The sequence below is a fragment of the Corvus kubaryi genome, unplaced genomic scaffold, assembly GCF_017639235.1.
Source record: "Corvus kubaryi isolate FWS band 111438036 unplaced genomic scaffold, C.kubaryi_AGA036_p1.0 37149, whole genome shotgun sequence".
Classification (NCBI taxonomy): domain Eukaryota; kingdom Metazoa; phylum Chordata; class Aves; order Passeriformes; family Corvidae; genus Corvus; species Corvus kubaryi.
The window spans coordinates 437,801-458,721 of record NW_024581039.1 but is presented as its reverse complement, the minus strand read 5'-3'; the positions used below and the strand labels follow the sequence as shown (position 1 = coordinate 458,721).

The 20,921-nt window shown below is 43.9% G+C and overlaps 1 protein-coding gene across 4 annotated transcripts in view; it reads right to left on the bottom strand.

The window, feature by feature from the left end:
- The window catches only part of NEDD4L (NEDD4 like E3 ubiquitin protein ligase), a 103,805-nt gene that overhangs the window by 52,055 nt on the left and 30,829 nt on the right, over nt 1–20,921 (bottom strand). For all 4 annotated transcript variants that reach the window (XM_042021525.1, XM_042021524.1, XM_042021527.1 and 1 more), the window contains exons 3-4: nt 4,083–4,164; nt 543–581 (exon numbers count right to left, since the gene is read on the bottom strand). In XM_042021525.1, the coding sequence (XP_041877459.1) occupies nt 543–581; nt 4,083–4,164 (121 nt within the window). The remainder of the gene's footprint in view (nt 1–542; nt 582–4,082; nt 4,165–20,921) is intronic.

Genomic DNA, 20,921 nt, shown 5'->3' with positions numbered 1-20,921 from the left:
GATTTTAGATTTGTATTACTTAGCTGCAAACCCCAGAAAAGCTGTTTGGTACACGGGTACAAATAAGCATTCCCCATGAAGCTGAGGCCCGTGCACTGAACATTCCACTGACGGCACTGCTCTCCCAGCTCCCATCCCAGCAGGCAGCTCCCCGCGTCCGGCACAACTCCCGCCCAGAACAATCTGCCACATCTGCCCTCGGGCAGCTGCTCGAGATTAATGCTTGAAACCCCCTGAAATTCTACCTGACCTGCTTTGGTGGAAGCTACAGCTACACTAAAATTCAACCATTCCTCTTTGGAAAAATATTGTCTGCAACTAAGTAGCGAAGTTACTGTCCTTCACATTTACACAATGGCAGGTTGTGAAACTGTTTCTAAGTAACCTGGTGCCAGCTCCTGCTGATCATTCCATCCCTGCAGAAACACAACAGCAAGTACATCATGGCAAGCAGGTCTTTTAAGTAAACACATGAACAACAAATATAAAATAAGATTAGCTGTGCATGTCCTGATAATGACCGCAAATAAAGAGACACTTACTCTAAAATAAAACTCTTCATTCCATTTCGGGTTCAGTGTCTGTAAAAGAAATAACAGTATTTACATACTAAAGTTTCTTTAGGTTTTCTGGTTTGCAATTATAAAAACATGCATGAAAATGACAGTTTTCTAGGGAAATAAAAGAGAAAGAAAAGCATGTAATAAAAGAAATTGAAAAATATATTGCCATCTAGAAATTCTCTATTGAGTAAACCAAACGTGGGATGATAAAATTTGAGTCAGATGATCCTAAAATAGATGTTAAATATAAATAGAGTTTGATGATTAAAAGAAAAACCATTGAGAACCTATAGAAATAAAACCTGAAGACATTTCATACTCAAGATTAATTTAAACCCAAATTTTAAAAAAAGTATTTTTTAAACACAAAGGTAACTTTAAGGCTACAAAAATATGCTCAGATTTTTACTGTGAAAGAAACAGAAAAATAAAAAAGAACAAAAGAAAAGGTTATTCCTTGGAATAGGTACGATATTATTCCAACCTCTTCCCAGCCCAAGGATTTTAATTTTAACAACCTGACTAAAACGCACAGAAAAAATGTGCATATAGATTGCAAGCTGAAGTGAGCTCAAGCATAACATAATAAATTGATAAAAAAAAAAGAGATGAGAACTACAAACAGTAATTTGGACAATTCAAGCTTGGGTAAGTATAAAAACAATTGGACAGTGTGTCCAATGTTTTTGTGCTCATGCCAAATCATTCCCTCATGCTCTCACACAGCAGAGATTTACGGGCAGAGCTGACAGGAAAAATTGGCTCTACACCCACGACAATTCTGCTCTAGCAGAGAAGGGGAATCTTGGCTGTTTATCTTACTCCTTGCTATAGATCCAATAGATTCCTCATGTGCAGGGCATGGGGGCTGACTATACTGCATCTCTCTACAAACTGGGAATACAGGACCTCATGGCAGAGCAGGAAATACTTCCGTAAAGAAAAGATCACTGTAAAGGGCAGGTGAATGGATGAGGGTAAGCGTAAGGATGGGGGTTGTGGGCACAAAGAAACTTCCAGCTTTTTTTCCCTGAAGGAGCACAAATGTATTCAGAAAAATATAAATTAAAATGAAGCAGTAAGAAAAACAATGCTACATTTTAAACACTTGTATTCCTCAAATGCTCCTGCTGTCAGCAAGAGAGGGTACATACAATTTACCAAAGCAAGGACTGCCTTAACACTGAATTTGAGGGCACTACTGCCCATTGATAACCCATTAATTCCTAATGATGCTTAACCACAAAGTTCAGGGAAATCTGATGGAAAGGCAGCAGTCTTTGGTAAATGCCTGGTAACTCACAGAAATTTCTTCCATCTTTACAGGTCCCACTCTTAGTGGGCCAAGGCTGAAAGTGCAAAGACCTGAGTGCCACCAAAGGAGAAGGAATTGCAGCAATAGCTCCATACAGGACATGAGCAGGGCAACAATAACAGAAACTCAACCTCAAGAAGAGCTACATCCTAAAAAGGGCAAGTGCTGCACAAAGGACTGCCAGGAGCCAAGCTGAGCTGGACCTTCCTCGGGTACTCCAGAAGGGTTTTCAACCCTACACAGAAAATGAGGACATGGAGATAAATGATGCTCCTGAGCACTGGAGCTTAATGGGGAGACTGAGCATTCTCAGAGATGGAAAACTATTTTTAATATTCCATATGGGAAAGGTAGAAGTCTTCGGAGCTCAGCACAGTCAAGGTGAAGAAATTGAAGAAACTGGATAATTTTCATCCAAACTTTTAAATTCCAGCAGGAATTTAAAGAACACACTGACCATGTTACAGGATCAGAAGGCAGCAAACAGCAAATCTAGCTTTCCCTACTTCAGAGACATCCTTTCCAGCAGGGCATTCCAAACACAGCTCCAAAAAGAAGTACAATGCATTAATCAAACCTTACAGCTGGATTAACAATGGAGGGAGATAAATCGAAACAAAAAGCCTCAGAAATTCAACCCAGGTAGGTCATGCCACATGAAGCTGACATTCTTCTGGTAACTTTATTTTTTCAGAGTAAGAAAACAATGTGCATTTAACCCCTTTGGCTGTAATGAAGCACTCTCAGAGGCACAGTCCAGCTGTGCAGTAGGGTACAGATCAGACAACAGCACAGGTCATGGAAAAGGAGAACAAAAAAGGGACACTGCAGTTCCTTTTGCTTTCCCAAAGGCACTCCTGGCAAGGCAGTACCACACAAAGTTACCCATTCAACTGAGGAACACAAAAACGAGGAAAAAAATGAGAAACTTGTGAAGGGTTAGACACAGTTACAGAGCTGAAGGAGGTAACTGCCAGTCAGTCATTCCTCAGATTGATTGTACTCAGTACATTTTTATTAATGATTTTAACTCAAAACCAAGATAAGCTAATGGTGTTTGCTATTTACAAAATAGAGAGAGGACTGCAAATTGCACAGGAAGAACTCTGCCTTGAGATGAAATTTAACAATTCAAACCAGAAATTACCAACTACAACTTTCCAAGATATGAAATAATACCACTGTTACAGAAATGACTGAGAACATCCAGGCTTTAAGTGACTCAGTGAGACAAAACAGTGAAAAAAGGCAGATGCAGTCCTGGCAATGAAACAAGCACCAACGGCTAACCAGGACATCTTTGAAAAATTCCTTTTCCACATCAAATATGCCCTGGTTCCAGGACAAGTTCTGCTTGGATCTTACACACCTCCAGGATTCCACAGTGGTCTTCTCATGACACCTAATGTCCTGGTTTTAGAACCACATCATCCTGGTTTGTGTTTTCAATAACAAAATTCTCCTCACTATTCTGTTTTGCAGCAATGATTTCAACTGAAGCCCTGTTGATTCTAAATACCTCCATAAAAAATGACAACTCATTATTTTCCCTTTTCATATAGCTTATGATTTTTTTTCTCTCTGCCACCAATATCAGCAAATTCAAAAAATATATATATTCTTACAAAATCTTAGGTCCTGATAATGACAAATATCCCCTGGTGGAATTTTGTTTGTGAGGATTGAAATTAAGAAATGAAATAAAACTCAATTTTGGTTCTACCTGAAAATGTAAGCATTCCCAGGCTTTTCTTACAGCATATCTTCTGTCATCTGGTTGTTTTAAATTCCCATATTAAGAAAATAATTTTGAAAATGGAAATTCTGAACAGACATATTAAAGAATGATCATTTTTGCTAAAAGTCAGATAGATGATAATTAAAGCAGAATTTCTCAGTCCTTTATTTCAGCCATGTCTTTCAGTGAAATACGAATTTGATAAAAGAACCTGTGAATGGTGCAGTGGGATTTGATAAGCCAAGCTTTAGGGAACAATATGGAACATGTTAGGTGGTGTCTCCAGGCCAGACACAATGAGGTTGCAGGCACTCGTTCTCTCATTTCGGTTTGGAGAAAAACCACATTATCCAGTTGCTATACATGTACATAACGATTTTAATTAGTGCTGCATTATGTTATACAATTGTGTGCCAGCGTTCTTAATCACTCCAAAGCCATAGAATTAAAAAGAGTATCTACATACCTTTTTGATAGTTTTTGTCTGCACAAGAGCAAGTTCTCTGTTCTCATCTGCTACATACAAGGAAAGTTTCACATATGGGTCACTGCAAAAGAAGACATAAGATTTAATGGCCTATAATTGTACAGCCAAAGAGCATTGCAGAAGGAATTTTTCATTTAACTGGATGACAACAGCACCTCCAAACACTTCTAGTGGAATTGTCTTCAGTGAAACCTCGGAACTCTAGTAAGCTGCTCACACATTGAAAATGAGTGTTGGAATGTGCTCAGTTAAACACTGCCCATGACAGCAGAGATCATTCCCTGCAGCTCTGTCCCTGCTGGGGGCAAGAACTGCCTGCTCCCACACAGCTCCTGCCCACGAGCACGCCCATGGTAGTCCATTAAAACCAGTCAGGGAAAAATAGGAGCCATGAGGTTTGGAAGGGACTGGCTGTAACTAATCCCTGGAGGCTGACTGGAAGTGCAACTGGAAGTATTTTGAAGCAGTGGTTATAATTGTTTTGAGCCATAAAACCAAGCTGCAGTGATTCAGACAGACAGGGCAGTGAGCAACCTGCTCTAGTGGAAGGTGTTCCTGCCCACGGCAGAGGGTGGAATTGGGATGGTCTTTAAGGCCCCTCCCAACACAAACCATTCCATGGTTCTGTGCTCTAAACTGGGAGAAACAGCATCCTGCAGGAACAGATGAACTTCACATGGGTACAATGTCAGGAAGTGGAACTGGAGCAGAGCCTCTGCTTGAAGGGAGGAAATGGGTGCCTGAGTAAAACCAGGACCCTGACCTGCTCTGGTGCTTCCCTCTCAAGGCTGCAGCACACTCAGCTTAATGCTGATCCAAGGTTTCTTGAAAGCATCAACAAGAGACACTCACAATACCACCAGACACTCAGATTACCAACCAAGTCATCAAAATATTCTCTGATAGTTTTTAAATTTAAGGAACTATTTTGTGACAGTATCACTACAGAACAATCAGTGCTTGCATGTTCATTATACTGGAAACTCCATGTACTTGGAATATAAAGTGCCACAAAGGTGGAAACAAGAATAAACAAGACATCATGTTGGATTGATTATTTCTATCAGTACGTGCACATAAATGCACCTGCTTAAACTGCAATTAAGTTCAGCATTAAGCACCAAGGTTTAGAAGAAAGCAAAGCATCACTTTGATTATAAAGAAATGCTGATGCTGCTTTGAATTGCTTGATGTACCGTGCTAATATTTACAGGTATCCCCCCAGATTTAGGATATCAATCCATACTTGGGCAATGTTGTTTTCAGGAACCCTTAGAAATACTACAATTTTTTAGTGCTAAAATTTTTTAGGATGAATCTTCTGCCTACAGAAAATGAAAACCATGGAAGTGGCACAGATGATTTTTTTTCCCATCTATTTCTATTTTAAAAAAATAGAGAATAATTAAGTTTATTACAAATTTCAGTAAGGAAATTTTGCCTTTACTGAACAGACTACTGACATGTCTGCCTGCTCTAAAAGCAGGACAGAGTGCGTCAGACTGAGCTGTCTAGCCAAGCTCTCGGTCCTGAGGGTGAGGCTGCAGTTTACTCGAACAATTGGATATTTGAGACTGTTTACTTCCACACAGTTGTTTACTTAAAACAAACACGTAGCAAAACAGAGACTGGAGGCCAAGGAAAGCTGACACTGCCCCAGGTGGAGCAGTGCCACACAGCCCTGCCCTGCGGCCACTTGCTCTGCCCCCCAGGTTGCCCACCCCCGGTGGCAGAACAGCTCTTCACGGAGCTTGCACGGGAACGCTGCAGAGGAGGGGTACCAGTTGAAGGCAATGGGCCATGAGGAATGCAGGGGTCCCTTCCCAGCCCCATCAGGCCATGGGGAACACAGAAGTCATCAGTACCGTCAGACAGTTCTTCACGCTGCAGTTACAGGAGCTCTTAGTGACTAGAAAGCACCTGATCAATACTAAAGTTCTTACGTGTAGAAGTCAGTAAATAAATAACATCATAAAGCTTTTAAGAAACTTATTACTTAGAATCAGGCTCAGATTCTAACAACTAAATAAGCAGTCTAATTTGCAAGTGCCATTAACTGAGCAGCTTCAGGTGAAATCCAGGGGTCTGGACAGCCCCAGTTATTTGGATCCTGGTCTGCCATCTGCTCTGCAGGTAACACAACCGCTGCTCCCGGGATCCATACAGCTACCAGGAAAATAACACAGAGCACCTGAGACTTCCTAGGGAGCAGACATTGTAACTGACAAACTGCTGAAGGAATCGGAGAATGGGCAAAGAATGGAAGAAGGCAGAACCCCAATTAAGAACATAACTACAGCAGCAAAACAAAATGACTGGGATCCCAGAGAACAGACACTACATGTCAAAGCAGCAGCAGAAACACTGAGGGAACTTTACCATGGTTAATTGCACCCTGAAAACCCAACTAACAGCAAGTATTCCAGATAAACACGGCATCTTTGCAAGGGAAAATCAGTACTGACATGGAAGAGTTATTAGACAAAAACATGAACATCAGTAAAATTGAGGAAAACTTGCAAAACAAAGAAATAAAGCATCTGGTCTGTTAAAATTCAGTGGAAAACCTATCCACAAATTGGAATGAAAAAGACACGAAGACAAGCAGTAAAATACCAGATTCCTGTCTGACAGCAGTGTCTGCAGATGTGTAAAAGGAAGAAAATCCTGATGGTTCAGGTGTCAGAAGACACAATAATAAATAAGACCTGCTGAAAGCACAAAAAAACCCCAACAAACCAACAAGACGAGTTTGGACAATGCTCTCAGGCACATGGTGAGATTCTTGGGATGTCCTCTGCAGGGCCAGGAGCTGGGACTCGATGATCCTGATGGGTCCCTTCCAACTCAACATATTCTATGGTTCTATGATTCTAACTTTTGAGCACAGAAAGCAGACTTGAATCGGTCTGGAGTTGTACCTGCCAGATATTCTCACCCTGAAATTGACTGATTAAAAGCAGGGGAGACAGGGATTAAAATGAAACACTGCTTTCTTGACTCTCCTCTGGCAGACTCACTCACTCCTCAAGAAATCACTATAAACCCCCCCCTTATGGCACTCCTGAAAAGCACCATTCCAAGTGATGCATGAATACTTTCATTGTGCTCTAAATACAAGTGGAAAATAAAGCAGCTCATCCCACAGTTCCTTGTGAATGTCAGTCTCAGCCCTGAACTGCTGACTTGCATCAGGATTTAAAAGGGGATGCTGGAAAAACTTAGGAGCGTGACACTGGATGAGCAGAGTGAAGCCCTTCCACTCATGTGGATGACATCATGTATATGACACATGGAACCAACCGTTCTGCACTTTGCTAGGAAAACTTGCTGCAGAGGTTGCTTTGAGGAAAAGTACTGGGTTTGCCTGGGGAAGAGGATAAAGAACTAAAGGTGGAAATGTTACAAAACAGAAAACTACAAGTAGAAAACTTTCTCTATATGAATTTTTACACCGGTACCAGTGTTAAAATGCCATCTTAATGAAACCTGCAGCACAACAAATTGACAGTCATGAACTGCTAGGAAGCTGTTAATGTAGGAAATATCCAGGTGGAATCTACGGGGTGTTCTGGTAGAACCCCTGCAATACCAGAAAATGGATACAGAAAATGAACCGCAAGCCTGGAGCCTGGGGACACTACAGATGGCCAGCCCATACCCAGAGTTACACTGGCAGCACTCAAACAGTATTGCATCCACAGGGACACCAACACCAGGACATGACAGACTGACAGAGAGCCACCCAATGCAGCGAGGTCGCTGTGCCCAAGAGGTGACCCAACTGTAGTGCGGGACATCATAAACCTACATTGAGGGCAACAAAGAGAACACCCTCTACCTGGGAGGGTATTCCTCACTGAAAGAGAAGCTGGTTTTGCAGTGAAGGCTTACTGGGGAGGGGAAATACAGGTTTCTTTTACCCACTATAGGGCTCCTTCTATCCAGATAGCTCCTTCTATCCAGGTAATAAATCTTCGTAATAAAATGCAACAACAAAATACAAGGCAGGTAAAACCCGCTCCATGTGCAGTGAAGGCACAGCTATACTCAATCTGAAAGGTACAGTATTTAATGCTTTACACTTCTTACACCTGACAATGCCATCACACAGGAGAAGTCAGTGCATATATTCATATGTATTATCAGACATTCAAAGGACCAAGTAGTGTTTAAAAGAGAAACGAGCCCAGTCACCATCATACCAGTGACTGGAGATGAAGGGGAGTTGATTTGTGGAACATCTATCTAAAATGCTCCTCGCTATAAAATTGAAAATTATAAAAGCACTAAATCTCATCTATCCCAACATGATCGGCCAAAACCTAAAGAGAACATCGGTGCCTGCCAAGATCAGGAGAACCTTGAAGCTGATAACAGCTCTCTGGAGAATAAAAGGGAATCCTAAGAAAAGGATGCTAATAATGAAAGTTATGTTAATCATAACCACAAGTTAGTACAAAGAGAGTTTGGCAGAACAACAGCCATCAAAACAATCTGAGGTCTTAAGAAATCCTTTTTCTGACCTCTGGAATCCCTCAGACATCCAGAACTAGCTATTTGCCACGTATTTGCCACCTTGCAGTGTATGGCATTTTCTTAAAGCTCAAGCAATTGTAGATACATAATTATCATCTTTCATGTGAATCTTTGCATGAAAAGGCAGCTTCCAGCTCTTCTTCTGGAAGACAACAAAAGCACTGATGACTTAAAAACTCCAGCAAAAAATCTTAAGGAAGATCAGCCTCCTTTAAAAATCACATTACTTTGGAGCAGTGTGAAACTGGGGCCCATGAATAGTTTCGTATTTGTTCACTTGAGTCTGGAATCACATTTGCTCTATACTTTTGAAACAGTTTTGAAAGCAAGTCTCAAACTAGCTTCTGCCAGTGACATGATGTATTATTTACTTATTTTAAGCTCCAAAAGAAGGGGGTGGAGAGCACAGGCACACGTGAAAGAACAATGGAACTACTAAGGCCTACATGGCTCTATTTTTATTTTAAAAGCTGAAACCGCCTCCCCACATATAAAATTTAGTAACAGTTGTTATGCAAGTGCGTGAATGCCAGGCTTGTCATGTGCGGGCAAACTTTGCATTTCAAAATAGCCTGACTGGTTTCTGTGGAACAGTCTTGCACCAGATAATTTTGCTGCTGTAAGAAACACAAAACCATTCCCTTTGTGCTGCCCCTTTTCTGCCTCACATATGTGAAAGAACTGATCAACAGCTCCTGTAATTCTGGCTACAGAAATACCAGCACACTCCAACACAAAGGCAGAGAAGCCTCTTCCCTGAAGCCACATCCCAATCTGATTCTTTCCCTGGTCTTGAGGGGTCCTCTATTCGGCTATCGGTTAATCTTCATCCATCCCCTTTTCCCACCCCCTCAACCCATCCAATCTACCTGCGTTCTCATCAGTGCAGGTATACACAGAAAAACATCCTCACCGAGCCCTTAAGGCACGTGCCTCCCTGTACACCCGAGTCAGAGAAGTTGAATGTTTCAACATTCCCCAAAATGATCACCTTCAGATTTCTGTCAAGAACAGTGAAAGACCTCAGGCCACCTCCTTCCCATGGCACTGGGATGGCTGAGGGCTCTGGGTTTGCCTGGTTTGGGGGTCCCTCCACCTGTGGGCAGGTACAGAGGCAGACGTGTCCAGGTGCCCACGGCAGCTCAGCACTGAAGGAGCCAACCTGCTCTGCACGGACACTCCGGTAAATCTGCAGACTGCAGCCTGTACTACTGGAAATGTGCTTTTACAGACAACATGCCTTCAAGACCACCATTTACAAATTCAGATCAGTAACATACACCATCTTCAAGAACATTCATCTCAAGGAATCTCCAGAAAATTATGGGAGCCCCATGGACAGCAGTTAATATCAGGGCTGAAAAGCAGGTTATGCTTGGCGAGAGGAAATTCTGTGAACCCAAAAATGTTTTTCAGAATAATTTAAACACACTTAGAGAAACTCTGTCTGTGCGTGCACTTAGTGGAGCTTAAAAAGTTCCAAAGATTTTTTTAAATTCCAAGGTTTTGCTTAGTCACTTTCAGATTCCAAGAAATGAGGGAAACAAAGCCCAAAACATGCATCATTAAAAAAGATTAGAATTATAATGAAATACTTCTAACCAAGTTTTACAGAGAGCAGTAAAGACAACGTTCTAAGGCAGAACCTCTTACAGTCACTATCATTTTATCCCAATAACCATTGCCCCAGTGACTTTCCCCACTCCTGCACTGTAAGAAGGGAGAAGTACAATAAGAGTACACAGGAATTAACTACAAGGAATGCTCCAGAGCATACCGGCTGTGTGTTCTCCCTGGTTTTATTTTAGCACGAGCCCTCTGGGTTTCATCTTTCTCCCTGTACTGAGTAACATCCATTAGGAGTTTTTCTCAAAGAGAAGGAAGATTTTGACCCCACTGTCATACAAGTCTCAGGTCCTGTGACTAAAGCAAAGTATGAAGTGTCTGATCATACAAGGATACAGGAACATCAGCTTCTGAAAAGAAAACAAAACCTTACCTTACCCTTCACCGCAAAGCCAAACTTGCAATCCATTGTGCCTAAGCATCCCAAAATCTCACTCCTCCATGCCAAATCCCAGAGTCATTTTACAGACCTCCCATTTCCCTTCTAGTGTTTTATTTCCCAAAGAAAGGCTCACACTTCATCTGATTCTACAAGAAACGTAGCAAGGCTTTACCAAAGAGCGCTAGAGATAATGACTCACATCATAGACAGCTGCGAAGAAGTGCCTGTGGGTGAAAAAAGGAGTTAAAAATTATACCTCAAACCCCACCTCCAGTGTCTCCACCTTCCTTTACCATGTTATGTTCTAATAAAGGGTAACGGGATGGATTCCTTTTGTATTCTTGCTCTCTTGGAAGACCCCCAGAGCATAAAGAATATTTTAATCTTCCAAAACAGATGGAAGTGTAAATATGGGGTTTCTTCCCTCCCTGAGGCCAGTTTTTTTCCAAAGGTTAAATAAATGCTCTAACAGAATATGCATACATCAGCCCCTGGAGCTGAGGGGCTGATGTATGCATAGATTTTCCTATGCCACTTCACACTCCCAAAATATCTTAACAAGTTCCAAAATCCAGCGGGGGTGGGGAAGGAGAGCGAAAACTCCATGACACCTGGCTTTTGGAACAGAAAAACTCAGCACAGGAATTCCAGGCAGCATCCCTGCCCACGAATGCCACATGCATGGACTGTGCTTGGGAACAGGCTTAGCCAGCACAGCCTGTTACACAGAGGCCCCAGTTTCCAAGGCATTTTGAAGGACCTAAGTGAGCACTGCTGCTGGAGCTCACTCACCACCCACCCTGTCCCTGTCCCTATCCTGTCCCCTGCTCTGCCAGCAAGCACATACCTCGCACTGCAGAGATGAAACAGGCGGGGAAGTGAATGTGGATTAAACCTGGGTCAGCCTTCCCTCCTTCCTTCAGCCCGGGCTGCCCTAATCCCAGGCCAGGTCCTTATCTCAGTCACCGCAGCACCTCACAAGTGCTCGTGTGGACCAAGGGCAGTCCTCGCACAGGGCGCAACTGCAGAGCACTGTCAGCGACTTTTGCCAGGTTCTGTGCTCAGCAGAGGCAAGAGTGGTCTGAGCACAGCTCAGCAGCACGGATTTAGCAGGTGTAACTTGTCATCCCATTCCCAGAAAGCATGGCTCACACCGAGCTGTTCGCCCGCCCACGGATGCAGAACCGTGTCCTCAGCTGCTGCAGGCAAACACAGCAACAGAATGGCATTTGACAACAGAAGAAGGCAGAAAGCAAAGGAAATCTATAATTAGTCTGTGGAATTCACTGCGGTTAAGGAATTAGCCAGGTTCAAAAGGGACAAAACTGGCCATGTGCATAATAAGAGTAATGAGCTAATTACATCAAAACCTTTTGCATCCACTTGCCTGAAGTCTCATGTTATTCTTCAGCTACTGAGGTAAAACCAAACCCCTGAGAATCACATCACTGTGTTGCTAGTACAAGGCTGAATTAGGTGGTAGAGACCATGGTGAAGGACAGACTTCCAGCAGCCCCTGATTTAAAAAATCCTGAATCCGGGCTGAAAAGAAAAGCTAACTCAGGACAGTCCGCTAAACATGAGATTTTTGGTGCATAACAAGGAGCTGGCAATCTTTCATCTAAATATATTCACCGATCTTCATTGTGCAACATGCCACTAGGTAAGGAAATAATACCCTCACAGGCAGGGAGGAAGGTTATTTTTCCAGCTATTTTATCCCCTTCCCACAGGAAATCTTTACCAAGAGCACACAGGTTTCACAGCAATTCCTCCACTTTTTCAGCCCCATTCAAACCTGTATCCTACAATGTCCCAAAGAGCAAAGTGTTGCTATGTGATTACTCCTGGAAAGACATTTCCCAGGTGCCACCCTGAAAGCAGCTGTAACCACAGGCTCCAGAGGTGTGCAGGCAGCTCAGCTATCTTCACCCCCAGGGCTGGCTCAGGCCTGAGAGACATACAGCACGCTGTGCTTCAGCTCACAGCCTGGCTAATGTTTTGCAGGACATACCTGGAGTGCTTTCAGATCACTGGGAACATCTATCCTAAAAGCAACAGAAAGAAGTTCTACTAAAAGCAAAAAAGACAGAGGTCTGATAGATAGTGATGCAAAAGGGACTATCTTTTCAAACCTCTAAGTCTTATGGATGATAAAGTCACATGGAAAGGGCAAATGAAGACTCCTCACCTAATGAAATTTAGCCTTAGATCCCAAATAACTCTTAACTTCTATAATGGGACAGCCTAGAATGCTAAGACTTCCAATTTGTCACTGAAAACCACTGAAAATCACTGAAAATGTCATGCCAAGTGCACCAGCAAATACCCTGCAGAAGCCGCTATAGTGTTTCTCATTGCGTCATCCTCAGCGTGCACAAAATGAACTGAACAAGTGCCAGCTGATGAACTCAGGTGAGTATCAATAAAACCAGTAATGTTACATCTATTTCCAGGCACTAAAAACCAGATCTCAGTTTCAGAAAACTCCCACATACTGATGGTCTCAGAATCCAGTGTCACTTTCTAACCAAAAAGGTGTATTTCAGCAGTAGCAACAGGAGAGATGCCTTGTTATAACCAGCCACAGAAGGTTTGTATACAATCAAGTCAAATGCCAAACAGGCAAAATAAAGAAACAAAATAAATATAAATAAATAAAGGAATAAAAGTACTATTCAGGAACTTAACACCAGCAGTGAACAGTCCCCTGCAGACCCTCTGTCCTGATCCATTGCTCTCACCTTCAACCTGCTCCCAGCTGATGTACCAAATCTATTTTCACTTAAAGAAAAGAAACAAAGAACTGGAGGACAGCCTCAATTTAAAGATATACAGTGCTGAAACTGCTCATCTGACTGGACACACCATTCCTCAGTGTTAAATAAGTCACCGTATTATTCATTCCACAGGAGCACAGTGTAAGCTGGATCATCAGCATGTGAAATCACATAAAACATTCAGGACACTCAATGGAGACAAGCTACTGGTAGTAAGATTCAGGGTGATCCCAATGTAGCATATTGAATATAAGCACAAATGACACAAAAATACAGCAAAGAATGAAGAATTAATTATTTACGTTGTACAACACAAAACATCTTTTAAATCTTGGCCTTCAACAGGCAGAGAGGACACGGAGACATAAAGCAAAAGTTCAAAAGGCAAAAGACACTTCTATTATGCTTAAATTTTAAGGAAAGCCGCAGAAGGAAAAGTTTCTTACTCTTCTGTGTACTTGGGGTAATAGCAAATTCTGCCTTGCACAAAAGCCCTGCCATTAAGAGACCTGAACCATTGACCTCTACTGCAGGAGGGGAACTTGGAACGGGGGCTGGGTTTAATGAATTAAATTCCCCAGCAGTTACCATGCCAGCAATTGATGAAGAGTTATACAAACACCTTGCAGAAGACACCTGGCCTCCACTGTTTGAAGGAGCCACAGTCCCAGCAGCAGAGGTTGGGCAGCCTCATCCTTTGCTGGTACTTGCCAAGCCCAGCCACATCAACACCTAAATGCCCTGTGCCACAAGCCTTTAGCAGCTGTAGTCAGCAGAAGTCCCAAACTGTGACACAACACAGACATTTTTGTTTCCCCTGGCTGCCAGGTAAATGTCAAACTCTGCTTTTTCTCCTTGAAATATTTGATGCCACTACTTTCTTTCCTGAACCTGGCAAAGGCTGTGATTTCCCAGGCTGGTGTGCTCTCTCAGCCACGACCCTTGGAGAGCCAGCCTTTAACTCACACTACTGAAGGAGCTGGCAACACCAAGACATGGCAGGAGACGGGGTATCATGTGCTTGTGGCCAGAAACACCATTTCATTTGTTCCTCCTCAAGAATGCAGCATTCCTCTTTACCCAGCAGTCTGAGGAAAGGTTGAACTTCCGTTCAAAAGTATGCATCTCCTGCATTTCTGGGAGAAAGCCCTGAGGAAGGAATGCTCAGAACTGATCCCTGACCTGAAGATTTTTATTTTTAATCTCTTGGTGCAGGCCCAGCTATAGCTTCAAGACAACCCACATTTGCTACTATGTGATAGTTCCCGAGACTGCAGTTTAATTAAATTTTCTTTCTACATCAAGAGCAGACAGGAACCATAAGCTGCCAGAAGTTCCCAAAACTCAGCATTTGTGGGTGCCACTGGAAGTCTGCTTAATTAAAAATAAATTTTTTACTACTAAACGACTGCGAGTACAACACCAACTATCAGGCCAGTGCAAGTCAGTGTAACCCAGCCGAGGGACACCTGGGTTGGGATGGTCCTTCCCTCATCCCCACATCTCGGACCCACCTCACTTCCCTCAGCTGACAGCAGCTGACCCCCACCCCCTCTATGAAAAAGGCTGACATTAAACCCACTGTTCTGCTCCCAAGGCCATTACAAAGGGCCTGGCTGCCCGTCCTCCTCAGGGCACAGTCACCTCCCACCTGCCTCTGTCCCCTCACACAAAATGCCTGCCCAGTCTTCGCTTCATCCCAGTTCATTCTAAACAGAGTCCAGTCCTGTTCTGAAGGCTGAATGATTAATCTCCTCACCAACTTTCCTGAGGCTCCCACTTCCAGGGTGCTGGACTATTCCGCAGCATCAATCCTGTCCCCCCACACCTGTGGAATCTGAGGGTCACCATTGCTCCCCGTTACCCTCAGCAACCACAGCACTGGAAGAAAAGGAAAAACCAGACCCCACCCCCAGACAGCGACTTTTGGTGCTGGTTCTCTTACCTGAATGTTCACAGGGCTGTATCTCCCACTTCTGCCCTCACTCCCCTGTCTGTCCAGCTCCTTCCAGGAGCCCTTCCTGAGGTGCCCGGCTTGCCTTGCCCCCATCTAGCACTGATGCTCCACACTGGTGAGAACCGTTCCCAAATTGGCAGGAACTGGCCCTGGGTGCCCCCAGTGCTCTCAGGGTCCGCACAGCACCATGGCAGCACCTTGGCATGGGCATTCAACACACCCATACACTGAAAACCCACTTTCTGGAGATTATTTAGTATTCCACAGCATTTTCCACCTGTACTAAGCTATTTTTGCAGTGAATATAAGTTCTGTGCTCCAAGCCACACTACAGTTTGTGTCAGCTCTGACACTTGTCAGACATCATCACAACTCTGCCAACTAAACTTAATAACGAGTGGTCTTCTCCCATATTTGCCACCCAAAAATCTCCCGGTTAAGGGAACTGAAGTGGTCCAGCAAGTGGGAGCAGCACAGGGCAGCGCACGGGAGGGCGACAGGGATGGTGGCTGCTCCCAAGGCAAAACCAAATCAAACCAAGAAAATTCTTCCTTAATTTAGAGATGATAGGAAATTTGCCATGAGTCAGCTCCTAAGAGTAAGCTCTTGGTTGCCAGGCTGGTGATTTGTCATCAGAATGTGCTCAGTGAGACGGATTTAAGCAAAGCTTCTGTGCGCAGGGGTCAGCGGCCGCCTGTCACAGCTCTGCAGCTCCGCCTGTGACACAAAAGGCTGCTGCCCTCAGATCATACAGGGAGGCTGCACTCAGGAATTACCAACAACAGCTCCAAGAACACTAATCAAACAGGCTGGGAGGGGGAGTTCAGTTTTGTTCTGGTGTGCTATTACTCATAGCTGCAATGAGGTTTTGATGAGATTAACCACACACCTTCCCCTTACCAGACTGCTCCTTCTGGCAAAGAAGGTACCAGGGACAACAGAGGCAGGGATGAGTGATTTCCCCACAGGACAGTTTCACATCAGCCCACAGTGTCCCACTCAGTAAACAGTTACACATCTCCTGGTGAAATTAAGAAGTCATCTTTCAAAATGCTTAGTTTTCTAACTCAGATCACATAGGCTGACATTATCTCTCAAATACAGGACTCCTGAATAAGCCTCATTCTTCATTTTATTTCTACTTTCTGTAGTTCTTTATAAAATTGTCATAAATTTATAAAACACACACATGCAGCACAGCATGTTAAAGTGACACAGCTTACTGTGTTAATAATGGGCACTGGTGAGGCCACACCTGGAGGACTGGTCCAGTGCTGGGCCCTCAGTGCAAGGGGGACAGAGACACACTGGAGAAAGTCAAAAAAAGGGCCACAAAGATGATTAAGGGACCCTCACATACTGGGACAGAGAGATCTGGGTCTGCTCATCTGGAGAAGAGGATCCATTAACAATAGGATTACTCTGTACCATCAAACTAGAATCAACTCCTGAAAAACAGCCTTGGTCTTGGGTTTCCAGTTCCAAATCCACATTAGGGGAAACAAACTTTTAAATTAAATCTAAACATTTTAAACCATAAGAAAATTCTTAAAATCCAGATATGCTGAAGTCATGCATTAAGGCTGTGCTCATTTCTCTGGTAAAGTATTCAAGCCAAAGAAAAGGTATTACCTGTTACCAGAATAACAGCACCATCTGACAAACTGTAAACAACAGCGCAACACTTTAAAGCCAACACAGGCTTAAAGTAACTTCTATGTTTGATAGCATTGCATTATTTATTGATCTGTTTCTGCATCAATTTGCTCACATTTACTTTCAATTAGAGTATTATATATTTATTCACAAAATAATAGTTCTAGAACACACTCCCATCTATCTGCTCCAGAGCTCTTTACAAAGGAGCCCAAAATTTCATTCCTCTTCATACTGCTTGCAAGAGCAGGGAAGAGAAAAGGAGAGCCAAACCTCTATCACCCACCCAGGGGCTTTTGCTACAAAGCTGAAAATTTGGCATTAAATTTCCTGATCAGTGTCACTGAAGTATTTTCTAACTACCTCTTCTATGGGTAAAATAGTTCAGGGACATTATTTCTCGGAACAAGACACTGCCCTCAGCACCCCCAGCCTGCTCTGGGCAGTGACAGCAAGCAAGGGCTGGCCTGTGCACCCCAACACCATGGCTGCAGCCTGGGAGTCTTCTGAGACAGAAACAGCAATGAGTACTTACGGCATCCTGCTTAAATCTGCATCAAAACATTCACTTTAGAGGGGTAATCCACAATTTATTACCTCCTAAAACATCCCCCCCAGTCTGGGGGGACACAAGTGTCCCTCACACCACCTTCACCAGCCCTTGGGCTTGCTGCTGCCCTGTTCCCTCCTGGGTCATCCACTGCCTGTGCTGGGGCACCAGCACAGCTCCCACCGCTGCCCTGGGCTCCCTCACTTCTGCCACAGTCGCCTTCGGCTCCCAGCATTTGCATTAGTCTCATGACAAGTTTCCATGCCTTACTGTCACTCAAGGAGACACTCAAACCTCAACTATTTTTTTGTCTTCACTTACATAAATCATTGGTTCAATTGTGATTTCTGTAAAAGAATAAAAAAACACCATTGCCATGGTGTTTATTAAACATGCAAAAATTCCACATACTGGACAGCGAACAGAAAGATGGTCCCTGGCCCTTAAGAGGGCACAACCCAAGTGTGAGAGGAGGTACAACAGATCAAGGCATGAGCAAAGGGCAGCATATGGCAGGATGGGATGTGAGTTGGCACTGGTCCCTCTAGCCCAGGTGGGCATGTGCAGGCCTCCCTGACAACACGGCAGCTGAAGGACAGCAAGCAAAACCTCATTTTACAGGGTCATGGCTTATTGGGAGTGCCAGCCCTCAGGCAGCACCTCAGGCAACCGAGCAGCAGGTTCAGAGGAAGGGTGACACAGTCAAAGCATCCATGGGATGACATGGTCCAGGTCAGGCAAACTGGTCCTCCTGCCACCAAGGAATCAATGCATCCTGGGAACTGTCAGATATGGACAATCTTTCCATTACAAGATCACTAAGTCTAGGAGGAAAAATTAACAGATATAAATAGTAGAAGCTGCTGATTATTTCAATCCATTCCCCTTAATGATTTTATGTGACAGCAAAGAGGAATAAAGACAGAAGTTCTACCTTAAATATTTAAGACCAAAGGGTTTTCCTTAGATAATTTTATTGACATGCCCCTTTTTTCTTTTAAAGATACCAGATTCAGGTAAACTCACAGATCACAGTAGATAGTAGGCAGGTGGGAAGACTGAGGAGCTGAACAGAGGTACTTCTTTCTTCAAGTAACAAGAAACATTTTACATTTCTGTATTTGTACAAAGACATTTTTCCACTGAGCAATTATCTGATGAGAATTATTTTTCACTATGACATTATAACTGTCAGGAATTATTACCAAGTCCTCTTATTACATAGCAAGACCACATCCTCGAATAAGCACCATTTCTCCATTTACAGCTCCTGAAATATATACCCAGTACATCCTAAAGAACATAAGACGTAGAAACGGGTAAAAATCTGTTAATTTTGGCGAAAAACCGGAAAGCCTGATTTGCTCGGAAGCCGCCAGGCTCGCGGCGGGAGCTGTGGAAGCTCTCTGGCGCCCTCTGCTGCCAGGCACAGCGCAGAGGAGGCCGGGCTGCCGCCCCGCACGCGAGCCAGGCCTGCGCCCTGCAATGGACACACCGATACCCCGTGCCCACGCCTGCCAGCCCAATATTCATTTCACGCACCTGTATGACCATCAACATTAAGGTTTCACAAATAAAACTATCGATTATCCAGCATATTTCTGATGAGAAGCCTTTCATCTCTTCCTATCCCAGCAGCCTCTCCTAGACCGGCCACACACTTCAGACAAGTCCTCGTCTCGCTGTCCCATCAAGGGCTTTCTTTGGGCAAGCCCAGAGCATTTTCCACGGGGGAAGCAGACAGTTCTGGCTCGTGCCATTCCTGGGACTGCCCGTCAAGTGCCCTGGGGTGCACTGCCACTGACAACAGCCCCTTTTGGAAAGCCACCGGCTCTGCCTTTGTGGGGACCCATTCCCCTCCTTCCCAGGCAGGGACACACCCCTGCTCTGCATCCAGCAGTGACTGAGCTCATCTCAACACCTGCCCACGGCTGCTCCCTGCACCCCACAGCTTTTATGGGAGCACACTAATTCCACAGGGAAAGCACGAGCCACGTGTGCTTGCTGAGCAGTGCAGATGCCGCTTTCGCATTCCAAAGTCCAGCTAGGGCTAGATCACAGGAAGCTCTCAGCTGGTTTCTTTCCCTTCCCACACTGTTAATAACGCGTTCATTTCCACTACACTGGAAAAACTTCCATTGCAAATCAGCTAGAAAAAGGAAGAAGTAACAACAGAATATGAACTCTCTCCTACTTGAGCAACTGCCCTCTAGTCAAGTGGCTCTGGGAATTCGGTCACTGCTCTGTTCCACCTCCGGGGCCTCCCTCGGTCGGGATGCACACTGCACTCTCCCTCCGGCACACATGCAAGTGCTGAAGAGGCAGGTCATTTGAAGAGGCATTCAGGAGCCAGATTATTTTTTTAAATGGTTCGATTAATTTATGAAAGCAACTCCCTTCAATGGATTTGTCTCTGCTGATCAGAGGAGCCATCAGTACGAGAAGGGGAACAGGCTGTTATCTCAACCCGTGCTGGAGGGGATGGCTCCAGGGGTACAGCAATCACCACAGTTTTTTCAATAGTTAAAACCAGATATACCACAACTCAAAGCAGACTAGAAATAGTGATAGCGGACTTAAAAGAATAGCTATAACATCTGCCATCTTTGTCACCTGCAAAGCCACAGCCACATGTGCTCTCCTCCCACTGTGAACCAGTGACAGGACACACATGAATTAAAGAATTCAGCCACATTTCAAGCAGCCTTGCTCACAACAGGAGTATACAGCATGACTTACAATCCTAGCAGCAGCCTGGAGCCTGCCTTACCCAGCTCCATCATAGATCCTGGACACAGGAAATCAAACCAGAGAAAGGGCTTTTCAGAAAAGAGCAGGTAAAAGCAATAAAACCAGAGGCAACCCATAACAAACTTATGTCACTAGAGGCACAGCTCCCTGACAATGAAAAACATCCACATTTTTAACTGAGAAGCACTTTACTTTTTCAACTTCCAGACAGCCACAATTTTCCCTTACTTCATGATTTAGAAGGCAAAATACAGCAACTAAGGCACCCCATCAGCTGTACCTTTATGGGATACACACAATTCTCTGATTCCAGCCAGTACTTGGATTCTTGTATGAAATTTATTAAGACACTTCAATTAAGAAGTTGGAAGGGAATTAAAAGGAAATAAATGTCAAACATTCACACATGCAAGCTGATATTAAATTCACAAAATCCCAGTCTGCAGTATCTGTTAGCCATCAGTACATATCACAGACTTGTAATTTTACAGGGCAAAATATAAAGCAGGTCACAGACCCCCACTTACATCTACACCAACCAGCCTCTTACATCCACGTTCACTGCACCTATGCGGAT